This window comes from Aspergillus welwitschiae, assembly GCF_003344945.1.
Source record: "Aspergillus welwitschiae strain CBS 139.54b unplaced genomic scaffold BDQ94scaffold_1, whole genome shotgun sequence".
Lineage (NCBI taxonomy): Eukaryota > Fungi > Ascomycota > Eurotiomycetes > Eurotiales > Aspergillaceae > Aspergillus > Aspergillus welwitschiae.
This window is the reverse complement of record NW_020798695.1, coordinates 87,274-100,389: the sequence shown is the minus strand read 5'-3', so window position 1 is coordinate 100,389 and position 13,116 is coordinate 87,274. Positions and strand designations below refer to the sequence as shown.

The following is a 13,116-nucleotide window of genomic DNA, read 5'->3' as shown; positions in this document are numbered from 1 at the left end:
CCACCGGAGACCCCCATCCTATCCCCCATTGAAACCAGTCACTGCCATGGGTTGGTGGTGGAGCTCCGCCCCTAAAGAGGGCCAGTCTTCTGCGCCTGCTGCCTCCAGTCCTCCTGCCTCACAACCCCCTCCAGAGACCACCTCCGCACCTTCACAACCACCGCAACCCCGGACTCTCACCCGCGAGGAGCAGGCTGACGCAGAATGGAAGAAGTTGATCGCCAGTCTGGAGAGCGACATCAGTGGTCAAAAGCAGCAGCAGCAGCAGCAGACACAATCCGCTGGTAATTCCACATCATCCGACTCCACATCATCACCATCCTCCACCGATCCTCAAGCACCTCCCTCGTCCATTGCTCCCGAATCCCTCTACGATGATACCATGTCTTGTCGCTCCGCATTCGACTACGCGTTCTTCTGTCAGTCCTTTGGAGGCCAGTTTGTCAACGTCTACCGCTATGGTGAGCTGCGGTCTTGCAGCGAACACTGGGACAACTTCTGGATGTGCATGAAGACCCGCACGTTACCGGATCAGCAGCGCCGGAAGGCAATCCGCGATCACAACCGGAAGAAGGCCATCAAGTACAAGACAGGGCCCAGCAGCGAGGACGTGTGGGACGTGCGGACAGAGCCGGTGCAAAATGCGTTCTCCGGGGATTTCGCGGCCCTGGAACGGGAAATGCAGGCAGAGGAAGAAGAAGCAGCGCGGCAGAAAGCTGCTACAGCCTAAAAAAGAAGCCAACCAATCATGACCCCATCCATTTTTTCTCGTCTTTGTGTCAGATCTTTCACACATACCAAGGGATCTCCCAATTTTTTTCATGTTTCGATACCATGTAGATGGATACCTCTCCCCGAACTCGTGGGGCACGTTGTACAATAGCATTAGCAGAAATCAATCACCTATCATCATCTGAGCATATCAATTGTCTCAGCCACCAACCTCAGGACAAAGGAAATCTCCGTCTCCAACACACACAATAAAGCGACTTGCTTCCGACGGACAATCCCGATGTGTCTTTATTCATCCTGACTTGTCCTGTTCTGCGCAGCTCCTATATATAGACCTCACATAGCAACACCCTTGTCAACCATTAGCAACCACCCACAGCCAAACATTGGGCCACTCAGCACCATGGCTACGATATGAACTTCTTCAGGAACAATAAACACCTGATATGATGCGTCCTTTTGGATCTTTCACCAACCCTCTTCGCATCAAGCAGAGACTGAAATTACCATTAACCGCCACATATCGCATGCGCACGCTCTTCCATCGCATTTCCGCCATGCTAAGTACTACTACCAATTATACAGAAGACTCAGATTCTGGATCGACTACTATCAAGGCTAATAGCCTCAAGAACTACCCTACCGTGGACATGAATATAACCACGAATATGAAGGCGCTGGATACTATGGAAGGACTTGCCCACCCAGATCAACATCACCAGCTTCCTCACAGACCACCAACACCAACACCACCACCACCACCAGCATCAACATCAACATCAACATCAACATCAGCATCAGCATCAACATCAATACCAACACCACCAGCCCCAACAACCACCCAACCCCCATTTCCATTCCCATCCCCATCCCCCTTCACCCCTCACCACCCTCAATACCAACAACAACAACAACAACAACCACCCCTATACCACTTCCATCCCCCCAAATCCGTGACATGGGGTCCCATCACCGAAATCCCCATCTACTCCCCATCCCCATCTCCCTCCCCAACCACCTCAACCCAATCCTCCCCCTCCACCTCCTGGATCGACCTCAGCAGCACAACCTCCTCCACAGCCGCCTTAGCCTCCTCCTCCACCTTCTCCCCAACCATCCCCAATACCAGTCCACCAACAGCCCACCCCATCATCCACCATCCCCTCCGACCCATCCGCAAACCCCCGACTCAACTCGACAATGAAATGTTCTACCGCAACCTCTACCACATGGCGCAGATCAGCACGCTCCGGTTGAGCATCGTCTATGACGCACTGAGTTTCCTGGGCGGGGACTTCCTGGATCAGGTTCTCCTCATGGAGGAGGGGTATTTGATGCAGGTGGCGGTGATGCATGCGAGGCAGGCGCAGCAGAGGGATTTTGCGAGGTTTTCTGTTGCTGCTGGTGGGGGTGGGGGTTCTGTCAGGGGTCATGGTGGTGATTATAATAATGGTGGGTTTGGGGTGGTTATTCCTCGTCGGCCGAGTCCGGTGAAAGGGGGTCGGGTGGAGAAGAGGAAGATGAGGAAGATGATGAAACGGAGGAAGGCGTCCGATGTCATGGGGGCGGATTTCTGGGAGCAGGTTAATGAGAGGGAGGAGGGGTATGAGATTGATGAGGATGAGGATATGGATAGAGATTCGGTGTAGATCTGTCCATCCTATTCTATTCTGTTCTTGTCTTATACTGGTTGGGCTGGTGTTAGAAGGTTGTGTATATACCACGCAACTAGCATGCGTGAAGTATATAGGATTCAGGCGTATGCACCTACTCTGCGGAGTCATACATACTTTTAGATGGTAGTTCGGGTTTTTACTAATGCTTCCTTGTTTACTGGATGGGATAAATGGACTGAATCATGGAATTGATATGGTCATGAAGAGAATATGTACATCAAAATGTGTTGGATGGAAATCACAAACGCTCCGACACCTCGCACCTCTTTTGAGAAGGAACAGAACGCTGCAAATCATCCTTCAAAAACAGAAAACCAAATCAAATATAATAATTTGACCAGACAGTATCCCCTCTCCCCCCCCCCCCCCCCCCCCCCCCTTCTTTTTTAGAACTTCCATTCGGGACCATGGAGACAGACGCAACGTATCGTAGTTGAGATCAAAGTAAATGCCGTGACAGATATAAGCCACCCAACATTGCCTGGCCGAATCAAAAACACTTTTTCTCTTCTCGACATGGGAATTCGTAGATTCGTTGCTATCATGACGGAGGTTTTGTGCGGTCAACGCTAAAACCTGTCTAGCGGATTTAGCAGCAAGGCGCAAACCCTAATGGATTTACGCAGATACTGTCTGCTGAGCAGCCTGGGGAACGGCATCGATAGCGGGCCGGCGCACAATGCCACCAGTGACGGGGAGCTGGGAGCTGATGCCCATCAAGAAGGTGTCTACTTCACGGGCGCATTGACGACCTTCATTGATACCCCATACGATGAGAGACTGGCCACGGCGGCAGTCACCAGCAGCGTAGACGCCGGGAACGCTAGTGGAGTAATGTCCTGGCGGCGTCTTGACGTTCTTACGAGCATCGCGCTCGATTTCCTCGCCGAGGACTCGGTCCTCCGGTCCAAGGAAGCCCATGGAGAGAAGAACAAGGTCCGCGGGGAAGAATTGCTCACTGCCCTCAACGGTCTTCATGTCCCAGCCACCAGAAGCGCTCTTGGTCCACTCAACACGAACCGTGTTGATACCCTTGACACGGCCATTGCCGTCGTCAACGAACTCCTTAGACATGACACAGTACTCACGAGGGTCTTTGCCCATGTGTGTCTTGACCTCGGAGTGTCCGTAGTCAACACGATAGATACGGGGCCACTGAGGCCATGGGTTGTCGCGGGCACGCTCCGGCGGAGGCTGAGGCAGCAACTCGAAGTTGGTGACAGACTTAGCACCGTGACGAACAGATGTACCAATACAGTCATTACCAGTATCACCACCACCAATAACCACAACGTGCTTGTCCTTGGCGGAGATGTACGCCCCGTCGGCAAGGTTGGAGTCCAGCAAAGACTTGGTGTTACGGTGCAGGAATTGCATGGCGAAGTGAACACCATCAAGCTCACGTCCAGGAACCTTCAGGTCACGGGCCACAGTGGCACCAGTAGCAATGATAACAGCGTCGTTGGTCTGGCGCAGAGAGTCTAGGGTAATCTCATGCTCAGGGCCAACGGGGGTACCAGGAGCGAACTTGACACCCTCAGCAGCCATCAGGTCAACACGACGCTGCACAACCTTCTTGTCCAGCTTCATGTTGGGAATACCGTACATCAGAAGACCACCGATACGGTCAGCACGCTCGTAGACAGTAACGGTGTGTCCAGCCCGGTTAAGTTGGTCGGCAGCAGCGAGACCTGCGGGGCCAGAGCCGATGATAGCAACATTCCTGCCCGTGCGAGTCTTAGGAGGGCGAGGAACCATCCAGCCCATCTCGAAACCACGGTCAATGATGGCACATTCGATAGACTTGATACCCACGGGGTCTTCGTTAATGCCAAGGACACAAGCACCTTCGCAAGGAGCAGGGCAAACGCGGCCAGTGAACTCGGGGAAGTTGTTCGTCATGAGTAGCCGGTTGAGAGCATCCTGCCACTGGTTCTGGAACACCAGCTCATTCCACTTGGGGATGATGTTGGAGATCGGGCAGCCAGTGTCAGATTGACAGAAAGGCACACCACAGTCCATGCAGCGAGCGGACTGGTACTTGAGTTCATCCTCGCTCAGACGATTGGAAAGCTCAGCCCAGTCACGCGTACGCGTAGCTGGGTTGCGGTATTTCTCACTGCGCCGGTTGTACTTCATGAAACCCCTAGTCTTGTCCAAAATGAGGGCTGAGCGTTTCTTCTCGGTCTTAGAGTCGCTGATGCTATCTTCAATATCCAGCATCTCAACCTTCTTGGCATCTTCGGACTGAGCCTTGGGCTTCTCTGCAGGGACTGGAGTGCTAGGAAGCTGAGGCAAAGAGAACTCTGCCTTCTTGGCGGCTTCAGCCTTGGCAGCTTCCTCCTGTAGGATGCGCTTGTAATCTGTGGGCAGCACCTTGACGAAGTGAGGAAGGGCACGAGTGAAGTCCAACAGGATACGGGCGGCAAGCTCCGATCCGGTGTAGTGATGGTGATCCTCGATCAAGCCACGAACGAAGGCGATCTCTGCGGGATCTTCCAGGCCGGACACCTCAACCATCTCCATGTTGATCTTGGAGTGGAAGTCCTGCTTCATATCGAGGATGTAGGCGATACCACCAGACATACCAGCAGCAAAGTTACGACCAGTCGAGCCAAGAACAAGGACGCGACCACCAGTCATGTACTCACAACCGTGGTCACCAACACCCTCAACGACTGCGGTGGCACCGGAGTTACGGACAGCGAAACGCTCAGCAGCCATACCGCGGAAGAAGCACGTACCGCGAGTGGCACCGTAAAGGCAGGTGTTACCAACAATGACGTTCTCTTCGGCCTTGAATGCAGCACCACGAGGGGGGTAGATGATAAGGCGACCACCCGAGAGACCCTTACCAACGTAGTCATTGGCATCACCTTCGAGCTCGAGAGTGATACCAGGAGCAAGGTAAGCGCCGAATGACTGACCAGCGGAGCCCTTGATGTTGGCGTGGATGGTGTCCTGAGGAAGGCCTTCGCCACCATAACGGCGACTGACCTGGTAAGACAAGGTAGCACCCAACCCACGGTCAGTGTTGACAATATCACACTCGATTCTGCAAGGGAGGCCCTTCTCCAAGGCGAGCTCAGACTCGGCGATCAGCTTGTTATCGAGGCGAGTGTGCAAACGGTGGTCCTGCTTGCGGACGTTGTAGGTAGCGACGCCAGGGCGCAGGGAGTGGGCAGGGGTAAGAATGAGCGACAAGTCAATCTTCTCCTGCTTGGCATTCCGGATATCATCACGAACCCTGAGAAGTTCGGCACGTCCAACCATCTCATTCACGGTGCGAACGCCTAGCTTGGCCATGATAGCACGCATCTCGTTGGCGACATAGTAGAAGAAGTTGATCACGTGCTCGGGCGTACCCTGGAACTTGGCTCGAAGCGCCGGGTCCTGAGTTGCGATACCGACAGGGCAGGTGTTGAGATGGCACTAGGTGTGAAAGTTAAGTGTTAGCACGAGTCCATGCGAAAATACCATATTCATCTTACCTTGCGCATCATGATGCAGCCCATGGCGATCAGAGGGGTCGTAGCAAACCCAAACTCTTCGGCTCCGAGCAAACAAGCGACCGCAAGATCGCGACCAGTACGAAGTTGGCCATCAGTTTGCACAACAACACGTCCACGCAGGTCATTGAGAACCAAAGTCTGGTGGGTTTCGGCCAGACCCAACTCCCAAGGAAGACCGGCATACTTGATACCGGTCCAACGAGAGGCACCAGTACCACCATCGTGACCGGAGATCAGGATGTGATCAGCCTTGGCCTTAGCGACACCGGACGCAACGATACCAACACCAACCTCCGACACAAGCTTAACAGAGACACGTGCGCGAGGGTTGGAGCACTTGAGGTCGTAGATGAGTTGCTTCAGATCCTCGATAGAGTAGATATCGTGGTGGGGTGGCGGCGAAATGAGGCCGACACCAGGAGTAGAGTAACGGGTGTGCGCAATGGGGCCGACAACCTTGTGGCCAGGAAGCTCACCACCTTCTCCAGGCTTAGCACCCTGTGCCATCTTGATCTGCAGTTCATCGGCATCGGCAAGGTAGTGAGATGTCACACCAAATCGACCAGAGGCAATCTGCTTGATGGCAGAGCGCATCGTATCGCCATTTTCCAGCAACTTGCTCCGCTCGGGATCCTCACCACCTTCACCGGTGTTCGACTTTCCGCCAAGGCGGTTCATTGCAATGGCAAGGGTGGAGTGAGACTCCATGGAGATAGAACCGTACGACATGGCGCCCGTAACGAATCGACGAACAATTTCGGTCCAGGGCTCGACCTGGTCAATAGGGATCGGTGTGCGTTGCTCGAAATCGAAGTCAAGCATACCACGGAGGGTACAGTTCTTGATCTGCTCGTGCTCAGCCTTGGCATACGCCTCATAGGACTTGTCGTTCTTCGTGCGCACGGCATCCTGCATGTTTGCGATGCTAACAGGGTCATTGATATGCTCCTCGCCACCGTCACGCCAGTGGTATTCACCAGATTCTGGGAGACCGGGGATATCGACAATCTCGCGAGAGGGGTATCCACGCTCGTGGAAGGCAAACGCGTCTTGGGCAATCAGTTCAAAGGTCAGACCGCGGATACGGCTTGCAGTTCCAGCAAAGCAACGGTCAATAACACTGTCATCGATACCAAGGGCTTCGAAGATCTGAGCACCCTTGTACGACTGCAGGGTAGAAATACCCATCTTGCTCATGACCTTGAGGATACCGCCATCGCAGGAAGCCTTGTAGTTCTCGATGACCTTCTCATCGGGGAGCTGCTTGCGGATCAGCTTCTCCCGGTTCATCTTCAAGATACATTCCATAGCGAGGTAGGGGTTGATGGCGTCAGCTCCGTAACCGACGAGGACACACATGTGGTGCACTTCACGAGCCTCGGCGGTTTCCACAACGATGGCAGCAAGAGATCTCCACTTGTTGCGGACCAGATGATGATGAACAAGACCAGTTGCAAGAAGGGCAGACACCGGAACTCTGTTCGCACCAGTGGCGCGGTCTGAGAGCACGAGGATCTTGTCACCGTTCTGAATAGCCTCAGTTGTGGCATCGCAGATGGCATCGAGGGCCTCCAAATATCCCGGAACACCCTTCTCCTTTTCGAAGGTGATATCAATGGTCCTTACAGTCCAGTCCTTGTGGGCCTGAGAAATGTTCTTCAGGGCGTTGAACTCGGGGATGCTGAGGATAGGGGAAGGAAGCAACAACCGGTGGCACTGCGACTGTTCCATCTCCAGAAGGTTACCCTGAGGACCAACGTAGCACTCCAAGGACATAACAACAGCCTCTCGAATAGGATCGATAGGGGGGTTGGTGACTTGGGCGAAGAGTTGGCGGAAATATTCGTAGATAAGACGGGGCTGCTTAGCGATGCAAGCCAAGGGAGCGTCGTTACCCATAGATCCCAGAGCTTCTTTAGAGTCTGCAGCCATGGGACCCAGGAGTAGACTGACCTGCTCGAAAGAATAGCCGAAGGCCTTCAAACGAGGATCGTTCTGAATGGTCGTCTCGTCCAAGGCATGTGTCAAGTCCACGCGTTGTTCGTCGAGGCTCTCTTTGATGGCGGGCAACTTGAGGAGCTCCTTATCCAGCCACGAAGCAAAGTCATGTCTGTGGGATACAGTGTATTTAAGCTCAGAGTCATCGATGATGCGTCCAGCCACAGTGTCGACCAGGAGCATCTTTCCAGGCTGCAGACGACCTTTCTGAACCACGCGCTCAGGGTCAATGTCTACAGCACCAACCTCCGAGGCACAAACGATGCGGTCATCATCTGTCACGTAGAATCTGCAAGGACGCAAACCGTTACGGTCGAGGTTTGCACCGCAGTAGCGACCGTCGGAGAAGGTAAAGAGAGCCGGGCCGTCCCACGGCTCCATCTGGCAAGCCGCCCATTCGTAAAAAGAAGCCTTAGCCGGATCCATAGCCGGGTTATCTTGCCAGGCTTCCGGGATCATAAGCATGACTGCTTCAGGCAATGAAAGCACGCCGTTGATCATCAACAGCTCAAGGACGTTATCGAACGCAGCCGAGTCGGAACCACCGTCCTCAACAATGGGGTACAGGGAATCCAGCTCCTCGCCAAAAATGTCCGACTTCAGCACACCTTCTCTGGCGCGCATCCAGTTCTTGTTGCCACGAAGGGTGTTGATTTCACCATTGTGAGCGGCCCAACGCAAGGGCTGTGCACGGTCCCAAGAAGGGAATGTGTTGGTAGAGAAACGGGAGTGGACGAGAGCAAAGTGACCTTCGTAGTCAACGTTTACCAAATCATGATAGTACTGGTATACCTGGACCGGGGCCAATTGACCCTTGTAGACAATATTTCTGTTGCTCAGGGAGCAGAGATAGAACCAATTGGCGAGACCGATGACGTGAGTAGCCCGCTTTCGCAGGACATACAATTGACGTTCGAATGTCTTGACGTCAAAGAGCTCTGGGTCGGTAAGCTCTGGCTTGTTTCCTTCGCCATAAGCCGACTTCAGCACGACGAACGGCTGCATGATGGTAGGCTCCCGGGAAAGAGCGGCGGGACCCAGAATGGTCGAGTCGCGGGGGACCTCACGCCAGCCCAACACTCGTAGTCCCAAAGATGTGGCAATTTCCTCGAAGCTCTGTACGGACTCCTTTACGGACTCTTCCTCAGGCTTGAAAAAAAGATTGCCGACAGCATACTGACCGAGGGGAGGGAGATCAACTCCAACCTCACGGGCAAAGTTCTTAATGAAGAATTTATGGGGGATACTGGTCATCACACCAGCACCATCACCATCGCGTGCATCCGAGCCAACGGCACCACGATGGGTCATGTTGCAAAGCAAATTGCGAGCTACAGAAGTCAGTCAGTATGCTCCCGAAATCACCACATATCGGATTGCAAATGCTTACCATCACTGACAATCTTGTGGCTAGGCTTGCCCTTGATGTGACTAGAAATTGAGAAAGTAGCTGTTAGCCCGTCGTTCCATGAATCCCAGGGCGCAATCAAGAGATCGCTTTTGAGGGGGGGGTGTTCCCGGCTGAGCACTTACGCCGCAAAGCCTACACCACAAGCATCCTTCTCGTATTCGGGGTCATAAAGACCTTGCCTCTCGGGCAGGGTGTTTGCCCAGCCATAACCCTTCTTTGGCTGGTACTCCGAATACTCATTCGGAGTCTGCTCTTCCACTATAGGTTTGCCATAGAGTTCCTCCAAGTTCAGACCCATTCTTCCGCCGGTGGCCGACAGAAAATGGAGTAGCAAATCTAGGGAAATTGGTGTGGTTGTTGTTTGGGGGGGCAGGAAATCGCCGCGGAACAAGTCGGGGCGGGGGAGGGGGCAATTCGTTCTGTTATAGATAAGAACGATGTCGTCACAAAGACCGGAGGGGTGGGTGTACAATGACGCGGGCGAGGAAGGGGCAAAATCCAGAAACTTTTAATGGTGATGGCCCAGCGTCTGACTCCTGGTGGAATGATAATGGGAGAAAGAAGAGAGAGAGAGAAGAAGGAGAGAAGCGACCAGGGAGAGGGGGAGGGAGGGAGGGGAATAATAAAATGGGCAAGACAGAGAGAGAGGGAGAGCGGGAGCTCCTACTACGGGGGGGTGCGGTCCGGGGATTTCACCTCGAGACTCCTCCGATACTCCGTACCAGACCAGTATGTAAAATTGGGGTTACCCCCCCCCTTCCCTTCTCGGTCTCTGGGCGGATGAAGACACCTCCAGTAGTAGTAAGGACTACTACTACTACTAGGCTCAGGTCGGGTGAGTCCACCGCAAGATCCAATTTACTTTAAAAACGCCAAATGGTACGGGAACCGAAAAATACCGAGGTGGGGATGATCAAGCGATTTCCGTGGCAAATCGTAGCTTACCTAGCTGGAGGAGCGAAGACGGAGTGCCAAAAAGGAAAGACAATATTAGTAGGTAGTCTAAAGCCAGGCAGGTGTAAGCAGTCAGACGGTGGTTGACGGGCGCAGGGAAAAAGGAACTAATGCGGGCTGGCAGATGGCAATGAATTCTAGCGCCTACTACGGAGTAGACTACGGAGGGTACTGTAAGGGGGGTGGGAAGATGGCGCATTGAATGATACAATCAATCCCATCATTCATTCATTGATTCTGTTGCCCTCACTCTGCATAACAGTCACCAGAATATCCCGTGTATGATGTAGTTCCATGCGCATACACGCTGGTGATCTACAAAGGTAGGTTTGTTATTGCTTCTGTCATCATGGTGCAGAAGGCAAAAAAAATAAATAAAATAAAATAAGAAAGATGAGTGGTGTAAGAGTGAGTGGCTTACGTCGACTATTTGTGGATTGGATTGTTGTCGGGCTTGTAGTTAGTTTGGCAGCAGGGTTTCTGACTTGTCTCAGAGTAGAAAGCGTTTCCATCCGCTCATTGTATTGAAAGGGAGGGAGGGTGGAATGGAGAGAGAAAAGAGAGATTGGCCATTTTTCCCAATTACCAGAGAGGCCGGACTGTACTTCACCTCCAGCCGGGGATTTGTTCTAGAGAAGGAGATAAGACTAGCGCCGACCAATCAACATGATGGTTTTACAACCTTCCGCAGAAAGATTAGGTTTTGGCTACGTCAAGATCCAGGCCGGTGGGGCCCGGGCCAAAAAGAAGAAAAAGGGAAACAGAAAAAGGTTGTCCGCTGACGGCGCTAGTGGGAGTCTACTGGGTACTTTGTTCCGTATCGTGCCGTAATGCTGGTTCCCTTCGTTCACTCAATACGAGAATCAACGAGTTGTGGTATTCAATCACATTACGGGACGCAACATTGTAGTAGTAGTAAGTAGTTTCCAAGGAGTTTCCATTGTATTAATGCACTGCCTCCAAGTGGGCTTGAAATGTTTCTCCCATCACGCAAAGCTCCATTCAAGTCTGCCGCACAACTCTTAATTACAAATTGACCCATCGGGTGAGAGAACTGGCCGGCCATCCACCAAGAGGGTTGGCTGGCATACCCAGTCAGAAGAGGACCCAGAGTGCTGCTGTTGGAGAGGTTGGCTCAACCGTAACATGATCGTCCTGGTGGTGATACCTACGTCGGTCCACAAATAGAAGAATTAGATGGCTCTGGGTGGCCTGTTCCACTTCAGTCTAATGGGATCATAAGTCACCATCCTGTGGTCCAATGCACGAAGCCCATCAATGCGACAACAAATCAGTATCGATTCCTTATTGTCTTATTTCTTGAGCGCTAATATGTATATGCTCGCATGATCCTTGCTGATCGTGACGGCCATGATCTCAACTTAACTCAATCCTATTCATCAGTTGTTCGCAAGTCTTCGTTCATATGAGCCACAGTGTGCCTTGAGTGTTGCAAGCACTGCTGGCTAAAAGAATACTTGCAATATGCTAGTGGGAGTGTATACAACTAATAGGTTGAAAGTACCGAGTAGTAGCCCCATAAGACACGCCAAGCGTTCCGTACCTACTAAATATTTGGAGCATCGCATATACAAGAGAGCCCATCTCCGTGCCCGTGTGCCAGACATGGCTAGGGTGGGCAAACAAACGTGACACCGGGCTACACGATTCGCAGTTTCTCCTTCTTCCTCCAACTGTTCGACGAGAGCAGAAGGGAGAGGGCCCAGTTGGATAACATAATTGGGCGTTGTAGGGGTGGGGCAACGCAGGGATACAGTGCTTATCCCCGATTCTGTCCCAATCAGTTGGTCGGCCTGTGCTGAAAGTGCGTTGCTGCACATGGTAAGTCATCCCCAAGTGGCCTGGTAAACCCGGGAAAGAGGACAATTCCGGCGGGAGAGCGAAAGAAATAAATAAATAAAATAAAATAATAATGAGTTACTGAAGAAGCAATCCTATTTCTTACTCCAAAATTGCTTGGCAGGCACTGGGCGTTACATTAGAACAGTAAGGAGATCAAGTCTCCAAGTCGATTATTTCTATGTATAACAGAAAACTCCAGATCGTCCTGGGAATTGAACTCTTGTAGTCATAGTAATTGGGATGTAGTCATAGGAATTGAAGAAGTGGGTGGCCCCTACGGTGTGTGTCAGTATACCCTTATTAAGTACACGGCCCGCAAGTGAGCTCTGCCTACATCGTATACCACAAGGAATACGGAGTGGTAAGGTGCATTAATAGGTTGCTGACTCGCTTCCCCGAGAAAATTAGGCAGTAAATTGCATGGTGCATAAATCTGCCGCCTAAACATCTTTGGGAAGTTGATCAATCGGAAACAGTAAAAAGAAAAAAGAAAAAAGAGAAAGGGAAAAAGGGACAGGGCAAAACAATCTGCACACGCGGCCTGCAACTTGCAAGAGGACTGCAACCGAAGGACTTTTGACCCAGGCGCTAAGCGGTGCATTGGGCAATAGATGATCTCGTCCGTGGGCTACTCTCTAGACCAAGGAGAGCCCTAACAGAAAGACACGCTTCTTTCTGCTCATCCCAACTTAAGCCATTAAGACCTCCGAACTAAAACTCGCATACCCCACGCTGAGGTGCAGGTGGTCGGGCGATCAGTGGTAAGCTGGTAAGTTTGCCCGTTACTAGCGTATACGTTGTTGTAACCGGTATATGTATTTTTTGGCCAGGTGGAATGGTGGGTATAATTTACTGGCACGGAGCGGTACCACTCACCTCAGCAATAGAAGCATGGCTGAGGTGCTGTTGTCCGCCCACCCATTCTTTTGGTTCCCGTCAGCCCAACCTTTCCGACAACGGCCAAGCTAGG

General features: G+C 52.3%; 4 protein-coding genes across 4 annotated transcripts; 2 read left to right on the top strand and 2 right to left on the bottom strand.

The window, feature by feature from the left end:
* Positions 1 to 10: 10 nt before the first annotated feature.
* BDQ94DRAFT_132145 (EMI1 family protein) lies at positions 11 to 1,101 on the top strand. The gene has a single exon (XM_026764001.1). The coding sequence runs from the start codon at positions 47 to 49 to the stop codon at positions 728 to 730; it is 684 nt and encodes a 227-aa protein (XP_026632014.1). The 5' UTR covers positions 11 to 46; the 3' UTR covers positions 731 to 1,101.
* An 80-nt stretch (positions 1,102 to 1,181) lies between these two features.
* BDQ94DRAFT_164783 (uncharacterized protein) lies at positions 1,182 to 2,381 on the top strand (the record flags this gene model as incomplete). Its single annotated transcript, XM_026770120.1, has 1 exon — positions 1,182 to 2,381. One exon carries the CDS (start codon positions 1,182 to 1,184, stop codon positions 2,379 to 2,381), a length of 1,200 nt encoding a protein of 399 aa, XP_026632013.1.
* A 400-nt stretch (positions 2,382 to 2,781) lies between these two features.
* Positions 2,782 to 9,884, bottom strand: BDQ94DRAFT_626 (glutamate synthase (NADH)). The gene is made up of 4 exons (XM_026776204.1): positions 9,452 to 9,884; positions 9,309 to 9,349; positions 5,900 to 9,249; positions 2,782 to 5,840 (listed from the first exon to the last, which is right to left on the bottom strand). The coding sequence occupies exons 1-4, from the start codon at positions 9,625 to 9,627 to the stop codon at positions 3,027 to 3,029; spliced, it is 6,381 nt and encodes a 2,126-aa protein (XP_026632012.1). The 5' UTR covers positions 9,628 to 9,884; the 3' UTR covers positions 2,782 to 3,026.
* A 2,386-nt stretch (positions 9,885 to 12,270) lies between these two features.
* Positions 12,271 to 12,876, bottom strand: BDQ94DRAFT_616 (uncharacterized protein). Its single transcript, XM_026776174.1, has one exon. It carries the CDS (start codon positions 12,745 to 12,747, stop codon positions 12,433 to 12,435), a length of 315 nt encoding a protein of 104 aa, XP_026632011.1. The 5' UTR covers positions 12,748 to 12,876; the 3' UTR covers positions 12,271 to 12,432.
* Positions 12,877 to 13,116: the final 240 nt, after the last annotated feature.